Genomic DNA, 20,860 nt, shown 5'->3' with positions numbered 1-20,860 from the left:
GTCATCGCGTCTGTGCGCTCCTGCATATGGAAGGCGACGAGATTCGCTCATGAGAAAGTCAGCGCGCGCAGGAATCGGGATTTTACGTTTCTTCGCATCTGATGAGTAAACAATCCTGTGAGTTTTATGAAAAGGAGTTTGTCGATAGATAAATAAATCTTCTGCTTTAAAAATAGATGTTATTAAGTGGTGATGAAGGTACAGGTGAAGTTTGTTTATGTTCTGTGTCTCGATGTTTCCACCACATCAATTCACCTAACAATTAATAATGACTATAATTCATGAGTCAAATGTATTTTATTCAGTTATACATCATATATAGTAGTTATACTTCAACATGAACACTGATATAGGTGCTCAAATTCATCCATCCTCCCATCATCTATCTATCTATCTATCTATCTATCTATCTATCTATCTATCTATCTATCTATCTATCTATCTATCTATCTATCATCTGTTTGTCTGTCCTTCTATCTGTGTCTGTCTGTCTATCTATCTATCGTTTGTTTTTCCTATCTATCTCGTCTTTTTCCTATCTATCTATCTGTCTGTCTATCTATCTATCTATCTATCTATCTATCTATCTATCTATCTATCTATCTATCTATCTATCTATCTATCTATCTGTCTGTCTGTCTGTCTGTCTGTCTGTCTGTCTGTCTATCGTCTGTTTTTCATTTCTTTCTTTCTTTCTCTGATCTTCTGTGACAACATGAACCAATAGTGTTTCTCTGCAGTCGTTAACATTGTTGCTTCATTTATTATTTTATACCTTTTCAGGCTTCCAGGTTTATGATGGAGGATCACATGCAGTGCACAATCTGCTTAGATTCGTTTAAATTCCCAGTGACCATCCCGTGCGGTCACACCTTCTGCAAGGTCTGCATCTCCAAATTCTGGGAGACCAAGGACAAAGACTTTCACTGCCCTGTTTGCAACAAAACCTTCGTCACGAGGCCTCAGCTGAATCGTAACGTGTCTCTGTCAGTGCTATCGGAGGTGGCCGCCACACACAGTCCAGCGAAGAGAGACTTGTGCACAGGAGCCTCGGTCCACACGGAGCCGGAGCAGATCTGTGAGCGGCACCAGAAGCCTCTGGTCATCTACTGCAGGAACGACAGCATGTGTGTTTGCTATGAGTGCACTGTGATCGAGTGTAAGGGACATGATGTGATTCTGGTGGAAGTTGAACGGAAGAATAGAGAGGTACAAACACACACTACCAGGATACCTAAATACTGTATCATTTAAATAGTATATCATGCATTACAATAATGAGAATTTGGGGTGCAACTAATGATTCATTTTCACTACAAATTTGGAAATATCACTATCACAATCTTTTCTTTATGCAAAATATGTTTTTTATTCCTTTCTTTAATTTTAGAGTGCAATAGTTTGATCTTCAGGTTTTGTGAGATTCAATCTGTTGTCCATTTTAAATATTTGTTGTTGCTGACCGTTTTGTGAAATTTTATGATAATGTTTGTACCTTGTATATCAGACAACGTTAATATTTTTCACATTTTTCTTTTGGTATGCAGGCAGGATTAAAGAAAAAGAGTGCGGAAATCAAGAAACTCCAGGAAGCCACCGAGAGGAACCGTCTGGAGCTCATGGAAAACATGGAGAAAGCGAAGGCAAGGCATCTCCTATCATTGCCATCTTCATTAGAGACTTTATCCAACAATGAAAATGTACTCATTCTCATATCATTCCAAAACCAGATGATGGTGACAATTTAAAATAAGATTGACTACATTAGTTAACATGATCTAACAATGACAAATACTTCTAAGGATTTAATAATCTTAGTTAGCCTTAGTCAAACGGGTTGGCACGTATGGTTGGGTTGCGGAGAGATTGTGAGATTGTGGTTAGGTCACATGTGAACTACGAGGAAGGAGCAACCTCAGCAGCAGGAGGGATGTAAAGGTCAGTAAGCTGGGCTGAGTTGAGTGGGGGACGGAGGGGGGTGACTCTTGGACGCCAGAGTCACTGTCGAGCCCTCTTGAGGTGTCGTGGGCTAGTCGACGAAACACTGAGGACGGAAGGTGCCCACTTGAAGACCCTAGAGATGTCCCCTACTCGGCTCAATCCAGACGGTTGTCGTGCTATCGTTTTAATGGAAATCAAAATAATAATCAGTTGATGTTAATTTCAAGAATTACTAATACATAATTAAAACCAACATTTGTATCTGTTAATATTATTTAATGGACCTAGCAAGCTATATATTATTCATAATACATAATAATATAACTTGACATTTGTATTTTTTATTAACTAGCGCTTACAAAGATTAATAAATACTGTAAAAATGTATTGCTCATTGTAAAAGCAATTTTCAAAGGTTAACAGAATATGCATCAAAGGTCAAGAAACTTTCCAGAGGCAAATTGTAATAAAGAGTAAAGGTTTATTTCTTCTGAGGACCCCTTTCTCAACCCGCAGCTACCCAGATTGAAAAAGGAGCCCCGCTTGTTTTCCACAAGCAACACATTATATACAGTCTTTTGCATCGTAAACCCCTCCTTCCCAGGCAGGTCAAATTGTCCTTTGTTCTTGAAAAGTCAAAAAGGTCTTCATTTACAACCTGAATTACCTTCTGCTCCCCTGGGGGTATTCTCCCGATTAGACCCTTTCTCGTGGGTTCTTCAGCTGTGTAAACATGATACTAGAAAAACAAGATTCTCTGTTCTCGTAACTCAGGAATACAAACAAAAGAGAATAAAATCAAATGAGAATATAAAAATGTCCATAACACTCATTGTTAGTTAATGCAGTAATTAATGTTATCTAACGAGACCTTATTGTAAAGTGTTAGAAAGACGTTTCTTCCATGGATAACAAAAGGAGATGTTTTGAAGGATATTCACATTGCACTTTTTCATTTAATGAAAGCAAACAGTGACCAAGAGCTGTAGTGCTTAAAGGGATACTCCACTTTTTTTGGAAATAGGCTCATTTTACAACTCCCCCAGAGTTAAACTGTTGAGTTTTACCGTTTTTGAATCCATTCAGCCGATCTCCGGTTCTGGCGGTACCACTTTTAGCATAGCTTAGCATACATCATTGAAGTGGACAAGACCAGTAGCATTTCTTAAAAAAAAATGACCAAAGAGTTTCGATATTTTTCCTATTTAAAACTTGACTCTTCTGTAGTTACATCGTGCACTAAGACCGACGGAAAATGTAAAGTTGCGATTTTCTTGGCTGATATGGCTGGTAATGATATGACGCAGCGCCTGAAAATAGGCCACCTTCCGTCAACACAACGGAACTATTTTCAGGCGCTGCGTCATATCATTACGCCTGCTGCACTCATGGTACGGCAGTAAAGTTTCTTGATTATTACGCAGGAATGAGAGTATAGTTCCTAGCCATATCAGCCTAGAAAATCGCAACTTTACATTTTCCGTCGGTCTTAGTGCACGATGTAACTACAGAAGAATCAAGTTTTAAATAGGAAAAATATCGAAACACTTTGGTGATTTTTGTTTGAGAAATGCTAATGGTCTTGTCCACTTCAATGATGTATGCTAAGCTATGCTAAAAGTGGTACCGCCAGAACCGGAGATCGGCTGAATGGATTCAAAAACGGTAAAACTCAACAGTTTAACTCTGGGGGAGTTGTAAAATGAGCCTATTCCAAAAAAAGTGGAGTATCCCTTTAAATAAGGACTAAAAAGCAACATAAAATAATAACCATAAAGTAGTCTATACAAAATTGAAGTCAATAATTAACAAAAAAACTTTCATTCTGCCACAACTCTCATATCTTATTCACAGGTTTGTATTTTTTAAAAAGATGCAAGGACATGTAAGACTTGATACTTTTCGGCATGTTGAAATACAAATTTAGAGAATAAATGCCCAAAAAATATACATTCATATATATATATAAGAGAATAGGCGTAGATGAAGGATGCAGTGATATAATCGCCGCTCATGGCATGTTGTCCTCCCTCAGGTCTCACTCCAGCAGACGTCTCAGTGGGTGAACAGCAAGTTCTCACAGCTGATAAAGGTGTTGGCAGAGAAGCAGGAAGTGACACAGCTGTTTGTGGAGCAGCAGCAGGAAGTGACCGTGATGCAGGCTGAGGATAGGCTGGCTGCGCTGGAGGAGAGAACCATGCAGCTCGTAGCCCTTCAGGAGGAGATCAGCAGCCTGTGTTCCCTCCCTTCATGCCAGCTCATCAAGGTTACTGCATTTTTATCTTATAAATGAGAGACGTGACTCACAAATTCAAATTAATAATATATTAATAATTAATAATCAAATATAAAAATAATAAATGGCCCCATTTGCTTTTCTATTGATGCTACTAAGTCATTTGGTTGTGGAAAATATAATTTTTTTTATTGTTATTTTATTAATTATTTTACAAAATTGTAGCTTTTTAATTGTTTTTATTATTGTTTATTGGGTCACACACTTTAGATTAGGGTCCAATTCTCACTATTAACTACGACTTTTGCCCTAATTACTGCTTATTAATACTTAGTAAGGTAGTTGTTAAGTTTAGGTATTGGGTGGATTAAGGAATGTAGAATATGGTAATGCAGAATAAGGCATTAATATGTGCTTTATAAGTACTAATAAACAGCCAATATCCTAGTAATATGCATGCTAATAAGCAACTAGTTAAAAGGTTAGTTCACCCAAAAATGAAAACGCTGTCAGTAATGACTCTCCCTCATGTTGTTCAACCCCGTAAGACTTTTGTTCATCTTCGGAACACAAATTAACATATTTTTGATTAAATCTGAGAGCTGTCTGTCCCTCCATAGACTTCTAGCCTTCCTGTAGCTCAAATAGTAGAGCGTTGGTGCTTGCATTGCCAAGGTCATGGGTTCGATTCCCAGGGAAAGCAACAACTGATAAGAAATTCAAATTAGCGGTGAAGGTCTCACGCGTGTTCCGTCTCTTCCCATGGCAAAGGGATTTTTAATTAAATGCAATACATTTTATCTTATGTATTAACTCGTTTCATCTGACTCCATAAAATGAAAGTTTTTCAAGATATCTGTGCATCATTAAATATACGTTAATGTTTGACTATTCCTTTTAACTCCAATGAAAATAATGTCAAAGTCTGTTAGAATAATTAAATATAACAATTTATTATGTCAGGTAAAACTATTATGCCAATTTCATAATCAGTTCAAATATCATCAATACAAAACATCAAATGCTTTAGGATAAGAGAAATAGATGCAAACCCAACATTTAAGAAATACATGAGCTAACCTCACGGGCTATCTGAAATACAGAAAGAGCCACGATTCCTTGCTGCATTCCATTAAATAGCCAGAACTTCTTTACAATGGTAATTTGCATTCAGAGGTTACACCTCTTGGGAAGAGGAGGAAGACATTGCCTATCTTCCTTTGTGCCAGTTTCTCTAAACTTCTAAAAAACCTTATTACCTTTTATTTTACTCTTTTGGAATGAGACATCTGAACCACTCACTCTGGGACATTTAAAATGATACTAAACACAATAATCATTCACATTAAACCATATATATATTCTTATGTGAGTTTTAGCTGTTACTGGGTGAGAGAATGAAATGTAAATCAGGTGAGACTGCGTGAGGGGGAGGTCGAATGCTAATTTTCAGCAAGTTCCTTTGTTTCAATAGACCATGTGGTCAGGACAGTTTCTTCAACCAGTTTTACAGTCTTAAGCCTGGAACACACCAAGCCGACGGTCGGCCGTCGGGCAGTTTTTGTGCGTCTGCCGGCTGAGTTTCCTCGGTGTGTTCGGCACGGTTCCGTGCCGTCGGCTGAAATTGGTCCTCGTCGGCTTTGTTTCGGCCGATTCGACATGTTGAATCGGCGTCGGGCCGTCGGTGAAAGAGGGAACTCTGATTGGCTCTTCAGCTTAGTGAAAGAGTCAGTGCACGAGAATAATAGCAAAACAGCAAGCAAAGAAGTCAAAACTCTACAGATAGAAGGCTGTTCTTATGTTACGTCATCTTACCTGAGTGTTCCTTGGCGAATATTTCAATATTAGCACGAGCGGAGTGGAATAAAGAAAGTGTTTAGCAGGATTGATATTTAAAACGGTAAGCACGCACTGCTTTGTTTATGGTTTGTGTATCTGCAGCCGACAGCGTCGGTTTCCCCTTTTTGAATGACGAATATAGAGAATATATCTGCAGAAATAGACAGCTGTCTCATTTACACGCAAGCGCAGAACGCGCATTCTAGCTAACAGTCGGCTGTAGTTCTCTCGCTGTGTTCAAGTGCAGCTTTTTACCCCGACGAGAGGCAACGAGAGGCGACAACACAGTCGGCTTTCATCGGCGCTAGTTCGTCGGCGTCGGCTTGGTGTGTTCCAGGCTTTACAGTACCTTGAAATAAAACCTCTGCCAAATGCGCAAATGTCCAAATGTTCTATGCAATTGAAACTTGCCGGCCCAGAAAGACAATGTTTAAAATAGTCCAAGTGACTACAGTGGCTCAACCATAAGTTTATCAAGTGACGAGAATACTTTTTGTGCGCAAAAAAAACTAAAATAACAACTTTATTCAACTATTAATTTTCTTCTGTGTGGGCCTGTGAGTGAGTTCACGTAGTGTAACAGCGCAGCGCTTCTGGGTTGTACGTCAGAACGTAGGCTCACTATTGGCCGACGCTGGTCATGTGTGTGATACATGTAATGCTGGCCAATAGTGAGCCTACGTTCTGACGTACAATTTGTGTTCCGAAGATGAACGAAAGTCTTACGGGGTTGAACAACATGAGGGTGAGTAATTACTGACAGAATAAACATTTTTGGGTGAACTAACCCTTTAATGGTGAGAATTGCACCCTAAACTAAAGTGTTATCATTTATTGTTAATGGTTTCCACAGATGTACGTCGCATGTTTGTTTATGTCCCTGTTTGTGTGCTCATGCAGGACTCCAGGTTCATAGAGGTCCCACGCTTCAGGGACGTTCCTGTGGATGTGCTTGTAAGCGCACAGGAGAAGTTGACCCCCGTCACAGATGTCCTGTCCCGCGTGTCTAAGCTGGTGTGTGAGGATCTGGAGAGAGCCACACAGGTGTCCGGAGGACCGGAGAAAGAGGGTGAGTCGGGATCACACTGACCGTCTGATGCATGTCACACACAGGAATGGCTAACATCTGATTGGTTGGTACTTTGCAACTTTCACAAGTCGAGGAACACTGATTTGATTTATTGTCAGCCAGTGAACAAAGTCGTATTTACAAGCTATCAGTGGATTTGCCAAAGTTAGCCAGGTTAGCAGCATCACATTTTTCAAAGATATTCAGAGTTTAGTTTGAGGTGCTTAGTAGCAAGTAAACTAGAAGCAGAACTGTGTATTTTATAATCTAACAAAACCTTTATTTCACAATATTTTTACACTTTTGGTTAATAATGCTATGTATCACAATACATAAACTTTTTAATGAAAATGTCATGTTAAAACAAACTACAAAAAATAATTGTCCTTATAACAATTTTAAGTAATAGTAGACCTATTACTAATTTGATTAATTTGTTTATTAAAACTGTCATGAACATAGTAATGAAAAATCTGTTGCGCATGATTTTAAAAAAAAATTCAATGTAATATATAATCCGATATCGGATAAAACTACATGTAAATGGAACATAAACACACAAAAAAAATCTACGTTTATGAAAATTGAGGTGTGTGATGTAAGAAAAAAAGAAAATATATAATACATCGCAATATTTTTACAAAAATTGTACAATGTATACATTTTTATGGAGACTGAAAAATACTGAAACATTTTTTTAAATACTGAAAAAACATTATGTTCTTTGTGAGAATTTCCAAAGTAATGCTAGAATTTTGATATTTTTTAAACACATATTTTATTTGTTTATTTAACAGGGACAATACACTAAGCATTGTTACACATAGACAACCGATGCTGTGTACATAGGCCATGTACACAGCATACATGGTAAAGCTAGTTTGCGGCCCTTGGGCCCCGGTTAGGCTTTTACATAAAATCAAAACATCCAAAATAAAAAGAAAATAAACACAATTTACATTTATTTAACCAGTCATGAACATTGCAATGACACAGTTGTATAAATAAGTAATTATTTAAAAATAATGGTCTCATTCATGAAACACGAGCAGAACGATTTTTTGTGTAAATCGTGTGTAAAGTGGTTCTGGCGTAAATTTTCGGATTCATTAAAATGTTCGTATTTTCCAAATGTTAGTTGGTACACAAGAAATCTACACCTGCTCCCAGCCACGCGTAAATAGTGAGTTTAACACCCGAACGTTTTGCTCATTAATAAGGCTGCATTTTAATTCACCTTAATCGGGTACATATTTGCACAGCATTTTGAAAAAATATTATATATAGTAATTACATACGGTTTTTCTTATTATGAGAGCCAGTAATGGCATCTGCGATGGTGGTCCTTCTCCAGTTTGAATACTATTTTTCCGAAGTGAACTAATTCATTTTTTGCTCTCAAGCTTAATGTCGAACCATTTTCTTCTCACTTCTGGGAATGTTCGATTAACAGATGAAACTCCATTAACTGCATCTGTAATGCTGCCAAGCTGCCTTTTTTTAAGGACCCGATACGCCACTATGTACGCTTGAAAATAAAATGTGGCATTTTGAATGAACTTCTGATAATAAAACTTCAATTTCTGCATCTGAGAATTTTTTTTTTTTCATTCGCATTCATGTCATAATATGATGCCCATATATAGTTGTCAGTCGGATTTAATGGGCGGGATTTATGGTAATTGAGAATGAACGTGCACGCGCATCCCATTTACGACTGATTGGAATTCATTAACACACACACACACATTTCACTATCACATCTGATGTTTACGAAGTATTTGTGAATCAGGAGAAGAGTTTTCGGGAAGGTCTCTTTACACGCAAATCACTCTCATATTTACTCGTATATTTACGAATGTTTCATGAATGAGACCCAATGTTAGCTTAAAATCTGATCAGCATTGCTTTTTCTTTGTCTTTCTCGCAGGCTCTCCTCAAGATAAGAGGCCAGTTCTGGCTGTTGTTCCCAGTCCTGCAACTCCATCATATCCAGCAGAGAGGGAGGGGCTAAACGCATGTACGCTCATATCATATCATATCATACGTATGACAGTACAGTGTGGAAAAAGTCATATATTATTCTCAGTCTCATATATTGCAATTCTTCTCTTCACCCAGACCGCTGCAACCTGACCTTTGACCCTCGTACCGCCAACGCTCACTTACGCCTTTCCCAGAGCAACAGGAGGGCGGAGCATCTGACCTCTGGGCCCCGCCCCGTCCCGGCCGACGAGTCCCGCTTCGACCACACCTGGCAGGTGTTGTGTTTCCAGAGCTTCACTCGCGGACAGCATTACTGGGAGCTGGAGGTGTCCAAACCGTGGGCTTACGTGGGCGTGACGTACCCGAACATACCGCGCAAAGAGAAGGGCAAGCGCTGCATGGTGGGCATGAACGAGCTGTCGTGGAGCCTCCAGCTGGACGAGCGGCAGCTGAGCGCGTGGCACGCCGGCTGCAAGGAGTCCGTCGCGGGACAGCTGCAGCTAAACGCTCAGCCGCTGCGCATCGGCATGCTTCTGGACTACGAGGCCGGTACACTGACCTACTACGGCGAGGGACAGGTCCGGCTGCACGCCTTCCACTGCGCGTTTACACAAGCCCTGCTCCCGGCCTGCTGGATCGGGGAGGGCGTCACTGTTACGCTCTGTGAACCGAGAGCCTGAACATTTGTACGCTGGTTTGTCCCCCAACAGGATTGTTCCTGAGGAAATAGATGCATCCCTACTGTAGCCGGACCCGAGACGCGTGGCCTTCCTTCACCATCATTTACTCCTCGTGTTTTTGAGCTGTGATGAGATTTGATGAGCTCAGGATTTACTCTGGGATGGTGCTGTTAAAGCTCTGGTTGATCTGTGGAGAGTTATACTTCACACAAGTACGTGAACACAGATGCTTTTAGCTGCACTGGCTTGATGTGTCAGTCATCATAAGTTAAGATATTTCCCAAAAAATAATCAATGAAAGTTGTGTGTATATATATATATATATATGTCAAATTGATTTATTGCGATTAATTGTAATTAACATGAAAGTCTGTGTTTACATAATATATGTGTGTGTGTGTGTGTGTATATATTGTTAAATTTATATATATACCATATATGTGTGTGTGCGTGTCTGTATATATACACACAGACACACACACACACATATATATATATATATGTATATATGTGTGTGGGGGGATAAATACGTGTGTGTAATGTATACAGTATGTATACACACTCAGACATATATAATATATACACATATTATGTAAACACAAACTTTTATGTTAGATTTGACAGCACTAATATATATATATATATATATATATATTCCTCATAGTCATGTATACATCATGTATCATCTATCTCCACTTTTGGTCGAAATTGAGTTTTTGACATAATCTTATCCATTAGGTGTTTATTAATGCCTGTGTGGTGTTATTTTTGTAAAAAAAAATATTTTGTTAGTAGTTATTAATAAAATAAAAAGGTTCCATCTCACAAAACAGCAGGGATGTAAAAACTTTGATGCTCAATATCTCAGAACTACCCTAAACGGAGATAGAACCTTATGATTCTAAGCTCACGATATATTATAACAATATATACATATGCATACTGCACAATATACAACACCGGTCAGAGTTTTGGCATAGTCAATATTGTTTGTATTTTAGAACTGCATTTATTGCATTTATTGCATTTATTTAATCAAAAATACCAAACAGTATTATTGTGAAATATTACAATTTAAAATAACTGTTTTCTATTTGCATATATTTCATACTCATCATACTAGAATGATTTCTGAATGATCATGTGACACTGGAGTAAATTAATGATGCTGAAAATTCTGCTTTGATCACAGGAATAAATGACATTTTAAAATATAATAAAGTTCTTTTAAATTGTAATAATATTTCACAGTGTTACTGTAAATCTGCTGACATCTGTGTTCACGTACTTCTTAAGGTGTGTTTCTGGCATATTCTTACTTGTGGCCAAATCATGGAACTTTTAAGAAGTTGAGTTTGCATTTAAAGGCCAGATGTGCACTTTGTGTTTATGTTGTGTTCAAGAGACATCACAATTATTATCTGCTGTATCCGCTGTAGTATAGGATTCATATTTTTAGTTTTTAAATATTGAGAGTCAGATCTGTTCGCCTGCAGTCGCAGAGGACAAAATATCTATGTTGTGTCCATTTCCATGTTCAGTTTTCATGTTGGATAGGATTCTCGTAGTAGTGATTTTGTATTTGTATGTATTTCTACTGTATCAGTTTTAGTAGTATTTTATTTTTGCTGAGTTTAATGTGTCTATCTTTCGGTCATTATCTTTTAACATTTCAGATACTGACATCTTAAATTATGAAATTAAATTTCATACTCTAGTCATAAACTCTAATTTCATCGCCATTGGCTGTGTTCAGAATAGAGTACTTGCATATTAGTACACACTATGTGCCATATATACTAAAAATAATATTATTTGTTATGCAACAGTAATGCTGCTTTGCTTGTTGCTATTTTAATTTTGCAACTTATCCCTTTACATAAATGAAATGAGGTAATTTTGTCAAGAAGGACAAAGTTTTTTATTGTTTTTTATTTGTTTTTATGAAAAACACAGTTGATTACGGTTCATTTATCACTTTTTAATTGAAAGTATGGGATGCAGTGTCTTTTTCAGTTTACTCTGTTGTATACAGTATTTTCTTGGCAAACTTATGTGTGCACAGTATATATAGCCAATGCATAATGCTATTCTGAACATAGCCAATCTATAAGGAGACATTGAGTGTTTGAGCACTGTGTGCGTTATGGGATCATAATTAAGGGAACTCCTTCCTGTTATAGCGTACTTGAGGTCTGACTTTATGCACTAATAACTACTAGTACAAGGTAGAATTGTGCTTAATATTGGGAGATTGTTTGAATATGAGAAAAATGATTTACTTTGCTTGCACAAGCCATTTGGGCTACATGAGTGAATGGAAAACTGGAAAAGCACATCCTTTTATTGGGAATAATGAAGTCATTCTGTATCGTCTGGTCCCGCTGTTCACAGGTTGATCTCCTGAGAGACTTTTACCGATTAACGGGACCTTCTTTGTCTGCTTTTGAAACCCTGGACATTAGGTACATAAATAATGAGCACAAGACATTCATAAAAGATTCTCAAATGAAATGCATCGTTCCACTTGTGTACATGTTTACTTTAATAAAATACACTTCAAATAACAATACAGTCAAGACCATGCGTAACTGATTAATTGTATAATTAAATAAATCAGGGAAAAGGTGAATCAATAAACGAGACTGAAGGTGCATCTTTAGCCTAACTGCTGCATGCTACAGAGACGCCAAGACAAGAACACACTGCTGCAGAAAACACACGAGATTCATCAGGATATACTTTGCAGTGAACATGTAGTGAAGGTGATTTTAGACACAGTTGTTTGGATTACATTTTTGAAAATTACTCCAAAAGAAGCCAAAGTGGAACTCGCTGCACAATACAAGTTTTAGTTAAGCGCTGCATTTGACGGAGTGCGCAGTAGAGGAGCGTTCACATTGATTTGCAGCGAATAAGTGTCCGGAAGTGTTTCATTTTTTAAAGGCATTTGAGACGACTGCTTGAGTGTTTGTTTAACAAGTGAGCAGCAACAGCCAGTGAAGCTCATGTGATCTTGCATCTAATATAGTCGGATGTTAATGAGAAGCGCTGTTAATGAGAACATCCACGTTTTTGGGCCTTGTCCTAAACTCTTGTGCAACTAGCAAAATACTTCTCAATCTATCAATCTATACAAAATCAGGTCATAAATAAATTTAGAAAAAGCTCAATCATTTACTGTCGGATTTTCTTTCCGGCTGGAAATCTTAACAGTAGGTCCCTTTCATTCACGAGCTATGAACTCATTAACGTGTCTCTCTCGTCCCTCTACACAGGCCAGGTCATATTAATGCCCCCTACTGGAGCCCCAGTCGCCGCGAGTCTGTTCGGGTGGGCGTTAACTGTGGCGGGAGACGGTGAGAGGATGAAATGAAGGGTACTGAGAGAGGAGAGGATGTGCGCTCGCTCGCTGCAGACGCGCGTCTACTGGTTCTTCTTGTCATCGGGTGGGGAGTAGGGTGGGGGTTTGTCCTTCAGGAAAAAACAAAACAGTATCCTCAAATTATTACCCAAGTTAATATTTTCTTTGCTTTGATGCAGCTCTAGACTCTGGACTTGAGCAATAACGTATATGAACGTTGACATGTTTAACTTGGGTACTTTTGAACTTTGTTATATGAACTTGGTTAACAGGTTGGACCTGGTTATATATGAACGGTTAACAGGATAGACTTGGTTAACAGATTTAACCTAGTTATATATGGACTTTAACACATTTAACTTGGTTACATATGAACTTTATTATAAATGAACTTGGTTGGACCTGGTTGTATGTGGACTTTGTTTACAGGATAGACTTAGTAAACTGGTCGAACCTAGTTATATATGGGCATATGAACTTGATTTACAGGTTGGACCTGGTTATATATGACTGTTAACAGGATAGACTTGGTTAACAGATACCTAGTTATATACGAACTTTAACACATTTAACTTGGTGCATATGAACTTTACTAACAGGTTGATAAAAGGTTGGACCTGGCTATATATGGATTGTTAAAGTCCCCCTGCGGTGAAAATCAAGCTTTTAATGTTGTTTATATGTCTATCTGTAATGTGTTTAATGTGCTTTAAGATAAACCATGTGTAAATTCATAAGTCGACAGCATTGCTGAGTATTTTCTGCTTAAAACTGCAGTGAACCAAAGACAGTCTCAAAAACACGGTTTGAAATCGCTGGTGTTTCTGACGTCACAAACTACCTTGTAACCAATCAGATCAACGTGTGACAGTGGATCTCTGAGCTGTGTGAGTGAGTGAGTGGAGGCGGGGCTCATTTGCATATTCATAGAACCGCGTATACTAAATGAGGCAAGGGTGTCGAGTTACATTCAAGCTATGTTAATACATGAAGATTTTTTTTCAAGGAAAAAACTTTTAAATATGTAATTTTGGTGATCAAAGATGAGTTTTAATGGATAAAATGATTAACTACAGGGGGACTTTAAGAGGATAGACTTGGTAAACTGGTTGGACCTGGTTATATATGGACTTTGACACATTTAACTTGGTTATATGAACTGTTTACAGGTTATATGGATTTTATTAAAAAGCATGGTTAACAGAGATTAGTGAACTCACCTCCGGCAGGTAGACCCGCATCGGAGCATAAGTAGTCGCAGTGGAACTCGCTGCAGCTTCAGCTGCTTTTGCCTCCGCTAGAACAATAATTACAGTAATTTTAATGGGAGCAAAAATTAATTAACAAGAAGTCAGTAAAACAGTAGTGACATCTTAAAGGGGCACTTGGCAACTCTAGTCATTTCTTCGCTGATTTTTATCTTATTATCGGAGCCGGCCAACTTTATCGTGTGGAGCTATGTCTACCGAGTGGGTAATACATCATACACAGTATCATAGAATTATGTCGAAATTGCCATAAAGCAGTTCGTGTTTCTCGCTCGTTCTCGCTTCTCACGAAACTTCTATTTCCAACTTACCAGGACGTTATTCCTCATGTTGCAAGGTTGGTTTTCCACCTGGGAATGCTGGGGGGAGCGGGGAAAGTCACCATTCTCTCCAGAACGGGTTATTGAACCATTCAAATGATTTCTAAACGGTTTTATTAAGTTGAAATAGTTGCCAAGTGCCCCTTTAAACGGCTCGTCTGCTCGGAGGAGTTTTAGCTAGTGGAAAAGCTAGTTTTAGCTCATACCTGCAGGGGTTCTGGGCAGGTCTGGGTCGAGAGGAGCTTGGTCCACTGGAGCTGTATATGGGGGAGGAGGCATGTAGGCTGCGGGTCCATCAAACCAGGAGCCACCTACAGGACCCAAGCGTACAGCAGAAAGTTTCAATGCACTGTTTAGCAGTGTATCGGCATCAATAGATAAGGTGTGTTATTACCTGGAGGTGGAGGTCCAGGAAAGACATATCCAGGAGGAGCGGGACCGGAATAAATGCCATTAGCAGGAGGAGGTGGAGGGTACGCATACGCCCCGTTCGCCATGTAAGGACAGCCGAAATTTCCAGTCACTGGTTGCCCTCTGGATGCTGAAATGAATGAGAGAGACTGAAGGTAATGCTTCCACATCGAATCAACAGTTTGATGCTAAAAAGAGTTAGCCTGACTTCGTCATACTCATATTCTAGTCAGAATGTGAGTCTGATACTGCTCCATAGGGCTTTGATTATGAGGCGTGTCAATCTGGGGCTCAGGTCACAGGTTCGCGTTTAAAGTCTGTTTAGAGAGAACGCCGTCGTCTTAGTGGCCCCTAATGTAATAACAAATGATACTTTTGCTGGAAGTGAATCAATCAAAACTAACTTTAGCTGGAAATAACATTATTCAAAAATCGCTATAAAGCCAAAACAATCTCTGTTACCGTAAATTGTATTTATCTCTGTAAAGCTGCTTTGAAACAATCTCCATTGTTAAAAGCGCTATATAAATGAAGATGACTTGACTTGACTTAACCGAACCAGGAAAAAAAAAACTCTGCACTCAATTGGATAGACCTACAACCAATCAGAGCAACGCAGTAAGTGACGTATGTTGAGCTACGCATATTTGTCAACAGAACTCAACTGCACGCATGCTGGAAGAAGTAGTAAAATAATGAGTGTTGCTTCTTTTATTTGGTCCTCCATGAGTGTGACCAAAGGAGAAACCACAACGACCACAGGGTTTTCATTGTGTCCCATCTTCTTAGTGACCATCGGAGCCAGCTGATAAATTAAACTTTTGCCGAATCCCGTAGGAAGGACGGCAAACACATCTTTGCGATCGACAAATGCCTTGATTGCAGTTCTCTGTTCGTCTTTTAAAATGAATGCGCTGTCGATTTCTTTTACAACAGACGCGATAGCGGGATCTATACATCTCAGTTCTCCAGCTGCAGTCATCTCTGAGGGAAACCAGTTCAACCCAAGCGCTCTTTGATACCGTGATGATTACGTATCATCTGTCCATCATCGTATAAAGCCCGCCCTGGCAATTTGATTGGCCCGACTAATTCTGAACCGATCATAATTACTCCTCAATGGATCGAGTCCAGACCGTACTTCCCGACCAAAAAATGTTGTGGGCGGGGTTCGTGCTGACATCCAGGCTAGAAAAGAGTGTCTTTTTAAATCAAATTATATTTTAAAACTGTTAAAATGTCCAAAACAAACGTACCCTGTGCTGCCACCTGTAGCATGTACTGTCCAAACTCAATCGCTCCTCCAGCAGAAAAGATCAACTTGAAGGTTGCAGAACCTTCCCAGCCACCTGGAACGGGGATGGAAACACACTTTTAGGGTTAGATATCAAGAACTGGTTCCACATTTCCAAGAACAGTGAATTCGATAAGACACGTGCATTTCCTTCGATAAGACCTCGAGACTAGATTACTGTAATGCTTTATTAGCTGGTTGTCCTGCATCTTCAATAAACAAGCTACAGTTTGTCCAAAATGCAGCCGCTAGAGTTCTTACTAGATCAAGAAAATATGACCATATAACACCGATTCTATCATCACTTCACTGGTTACCTATAAAGTTACCCCCAAAGGAGGGAGAGCATTTTCACATTTAGCTCCGAAGCTCTGGAATAGCCTTCCTGATATTGTTCGTTGCTCAGACTCGTTCTCCCAGTTTAAAACTAGACTAAAGACGCATCTATTTAGCCAGGCATTCATATAAATTTTTATCTTACAGTTACCGTAAATTCGGCCTCTACTTCATAAACGCCAGAGGAGAACTGGCCCCGACTGAGCCTGGGTTCTCCCAAGGTTTTTTTTCTCCATTGGGTCATCTAATGGAGTTTTAGGACACCATCGGGTCACTTGATGGAGTTTTTCGGTTCCTTGCCACTGTTGCCTTTGGCTTGCTCAGTTGGGGATATTCAAATTAAATGACCCATTATACCACTGATCAGCTCTACCAAACTTGGATGTCTTTTTCCAGTAATAAACAAACACTGTTAAGTTGTTTTGATTGATACTGTGAAGCAGCTTTGATACAATCTGTATTGTGAAAAGCGCTATATAAATATATTTGACTTGACTTGACTTGACATTTCGATTCCTCTTATGTATTAATTTGTGTGCATTTTAATATGACTTTAATCCATTCAGGCGCAAGAAGACCCGCACGCTGTTTTCTGTTCTAGTACACATCCAAAATGACGTGCGCAAAGAAAACTGCCTCTCATACAGTTCCTGAAAAGAGACATGATTTTACACTTGAACGGATGAATACACACAAAAATATTTCAAAATATCCTCGTAAACACAGTCAGTTATTTCTTAAGTGAACGTAAACCGTTGACAAAGAAAACACATGTGTAACAGTATATTGGACCCGTGCAGCTCTTAAAGTGACAACAGCCTAATATTCCTGCTGCCGTCTCTATAATAACGTTAATCAAACAACAAAAGACAGAGAAAATGCTCTTTTCAGTAACTATATTTGTAATGCATATTTTTTTTTTTATAAAGTGGAGTGTTATTTTACATTTGATTACAGTTTCTGTACCTGACAATCTTAAAACACTGTTTATTTCAATCGTATATTTGTTCAGTTGTTATTATTTGTGCGATTGCTAATTTTTTATGTTCTTTTTTTTATTATTGAGTGTTTGTCTTTAATAATGCTTGAAATGTATATTAGTTAGGCTAGTTGTTTTTACTATGGTATTTTTAAACCACAGGCAAAAGTTCCTTGTGTAAGTGTGTTTAGTGTTTGATTTTTGTTCATAGATACAGATTCAGATACAATTAAATGTTTTGCAATAAAACTAAGTTTTAAGTTTTTATTTTTACCTTATTGTAATCGAAATTAGGAATCGATGAGCGGAATCAGAATCGTTAAAATATCAAAATTCAACCCTACACACATTAGTGTACTTGTATGCCATAGTCTTCTTTACTTTGCCACGAGTACACAACTTTAGATTACCTGAAACCAGGACTCTTCATATACTTTCTTCAGATTATCCAAATGAAAACTCAAGGAGAGTCTTGATTCTGATCTGACTACTCTTTCTTTTTGAAAACGCCGACAGACACATTTTGTCGGATCAGTGTGTTACCTCTGTTGGCTACGGTTGGAGCTTGTTTTCTCCGATTGAACATGCTGAATCAGAATAAGAATATCTGAGAAGTGACTTTCTGTAATCTGGTGACTGTCGGCGTATTTATTTATTTCGTTTCAGTTTTGGACTGTGATTGAGTCTATTCCCTCACTGCTCACATCAGCGGTGTTATATTTAGGTTCGGTGTTCTTACCTCCAGGCTCGGCGCTGATTGTGCCCTTGACGTAGTTTGCGCCAAGCACTGGCTGTTTGACCTCACAGCCCTTTATAAGATAAAAGGGCATCATGAAAGACTGCAGAGGGTCCTTCCCTTTAGTCAAGAAGATCACCTAAAGACCCAACCACATGAGCAGTTACAATAGTGATCATAGTGTGGGGAACTGAGGTTATTTACAAACACACTGAGAAAGACCAAATATCAAAACTGTATGTATCAGATGCATCCTACAGCCAATCACAAGACCGTAAAGGCCAATCTACTCCACAATGGATTGCTCAGGTTTGGGGTTTACCATATTAACATTTGTTTAAAGATTATGTACTATTTTTTTAAGTAACATGATGATCTGAACTCTTTTTCTTAAATCACCTACCCTGTAAGGTGTCAGGTAGATGCTTCCCTTCTTGCTTTTTCTGAAGGGTTCTGGCAAGCGTTCTGCGTCACTGAACACCAGCTCCACATTCTCATATGACATCAAGACACTGTAGGAAAACACATTCGGTTGAATACAGTCAGCACTTTCTGTGCCAACATGATCAAAGCCAGCTTTGCCATCGCAAACACACGGTAAAAAAAGTTGTAAATAAAACAAGTAGATTGAGTACATTTTACAATAAAACACTATTTCAGTCTTTACTATTTCACGCTTAATTCAATGTGTTTCACGTTTCTTTGTAATTATTTGTGAAATGTTCTGAGTGAAATTCAATCAATCCTACACCTAGATATTTTTTAACCACCTTCAGTGGTTCTGCTAAAATATGATTTAAGGTTTTTTATCCAAATTGTTTATCCTTGACTTTTGTTAATAGTTTTCAAGAATACCAGCAAGCATCAAACAAAGGACATTTGTCTCTAGTGTTAAAATAGTTAACTATAAATAGCAATACATATAAAATTACCTATTGAAAATATAGATTCATATATTTTTTATTATAAATAATAAAAGTAATAATAATTATATGAGTGAATTAATATTGTGGAAGTAATTTAGGAAATACAATTTAAGATTTATTTAAGTGTAACGAAGACGGTTATTTTAAGAGTAATAAAGAAATAACGTAATGTAGAGGAAATTAAAATAAATGAAAAAGACCATATCAGCCGCGGTATCAAATATATTTAGGTAGTTACTTGTTTACTATTTTTGAAATGTTAGAGATATGATGTCATTCCTGGAGTTAGCTATAAGCTCAGTCTTTATCAGTTGGGTAATAAGATCAAGCTATTGTGAAACAGTGTAAGAGCATGTCATTTCTTTTAGAAGAAGGTTAAGAAGATTATTGTTGAACTACCGCGACTACACACAGCACTTGTTCAAAACAGAAATAATACTAATCCTACTATGGCAAGGGCTTAGCTCATTAATATTAATTACGTAACGTAGAATTCGACTTGTGGGCCTGGCTGTGATTGGCTGAAAGACAAGAGGGGGCTTGACTAAATGAATATTCATAGGCTCAGATTTCGCCATAGTATGATTTTGAAAGCTGCGCAAGATCCATGTTTTATATAGATAGCAACTTATCTGACTGAATATGAATTTAATTTTTATTATTTAAACATAATATTGCATATAATAAGTACATAAACGACAGACAATCTGATTACATTGCAAATTGAATAGAATGGGTGTGATCTAACGGTTCACGCGATGTTATCCAACACATGACACTGTGTAGACTGTACTAGTCATATTAGTATGCATACAAGAACACATAACATACAATAATCAATTCAATAGGTCATTTTGGACAAATCCGTGAAATAGCACAGTACCAGAAAAAAATAATAACGTAATAACAATCACTGAGTCTGAATTCGTGACAATACCTTTCGCTGTTGTTGATGATAACTCCTCCAGATTCAGAATGATTGCTGTTAAGAGCCATGTTTGATTTCTGTTTGCGTAAAATTGACGTTCTACATTCTACGAGCGGAGCTCAATGATCCACCTGCACTTCCGCCATAGGTCACGCCCCCCGGTGACGTCATTATCGGGTCTAGTTTGAGACGTTTCCCGAACCTTCTCGTTCTCAAATAAACAGTTTGTTTTAATCTAATCTAATCTAATCTTATCTTATTTTAGATAGATAGATAGATAGATAGATAGATAGATAGATAGATAGATAGATAGATAGATAGATAGATAGATAGATAGATAGATAGATAGATAGATAGATAGATAGATAGATAGATAGATAGATAGATAGATAGATAGATAGATAGATAGATAGATAGATGGATAGATAGATAGATAAATGAAATACACTCGTCAAATATCAGATCCTGTTTGGAAATAAAACCTATTTTAATTATAAGAGATTCATCACTAACGTTTATTAATTAAAATGACCCAAACTCAATTGCT

General features: G+C 38.0%; 2 protein-coding genes across 3 annotated transcripts; one reads left to right on the top strand and one right to left on the bottom strand.

Moving 5' to 3' along the window:
• Positions 1-9,866, top strand: trim65 (tripartite motif containing 65). 2 transcript variants are annotated; one of them, XM_056270654.1, is made up of 8 exons: positions 1-117; positions 784-1,209; positions 1,548-1,643; positions 3,977-4,207; positions 6,917-7,085; positions 9,016-9,105; positions 9,207-9,747; positions 9,780-9,866. In XM_056270654.1, exons 2-8 carry the CDS (start codon positions 796-798, stop codon positions 9,799-9,801), a joined length of 1,563 nt encoding a protein of 520 aa, XP_056126629.1. In that variant the 5' UTR covers positions 1-117; positions 784-795; the 3' UTR covers positions 9,802-9,866. The 2 variants fall into 2 exon arrangements, with proteins under 2 accessions (XP_056126629.1, XP_056126630.1); XM_056270655.1 differs by lacking the exon at positions 9,780-9,866 and having other exon boundaries at positions 9,207-9,769.
• Positions 9,867-12,998: 3,132 nt separating this feature from the next.
• Positions 12,999-20,479, bottom strand: wbp2 (WW domain binding protein 2). The gene is made up of 8 exons (XM_056270659.1): positions 20,323-20,479; positions 18,863-18,971; positions 18,463-18,598; positions 16,371-16,463; positions 15,098-15,244; positions 14,910-15,014; positions 14,336-14,412; positions 12,999-13,225 (listed from the first exon to the last, which is right to left on the bottom strand). Exons 1-8 carry the CDS (start codon positions 20,379-20,381, stop codon positions 13,178-13,180), a joined length of 774 nt encoding a protein of 257 aa, XP_056126634.1. The 5' UTR covers positions 20,382-20,479; the 3' UTR covers positions 12,999-13,177.
• Positions 20,480-20,860: the final 381 nt, after the last annotated feature.

This window comes from Rhinichthys klamathensis, unplaced genomic scaffold, assembly GCF_029890125.1.
Source record: "Rhinichthys klamathensis goyatoka isolate OS25496 unplaced genomic scaffold, OSU_Roscu_1.1 h1tg000304l_1, whole genome shotgun sequence".
Lineage (NCBI taxonomy): Eukaryota > Metazoa > Chordata > Actinopteri > Cypriniformes > Leuciscidae > Rhinichthys > Rhinichthys klamathensis.
The sequence above is the reverse complement of the archived record's forward strand: the minus strand, read 5'-3'. Positions and strand labels throughout refer to the sequence as shown.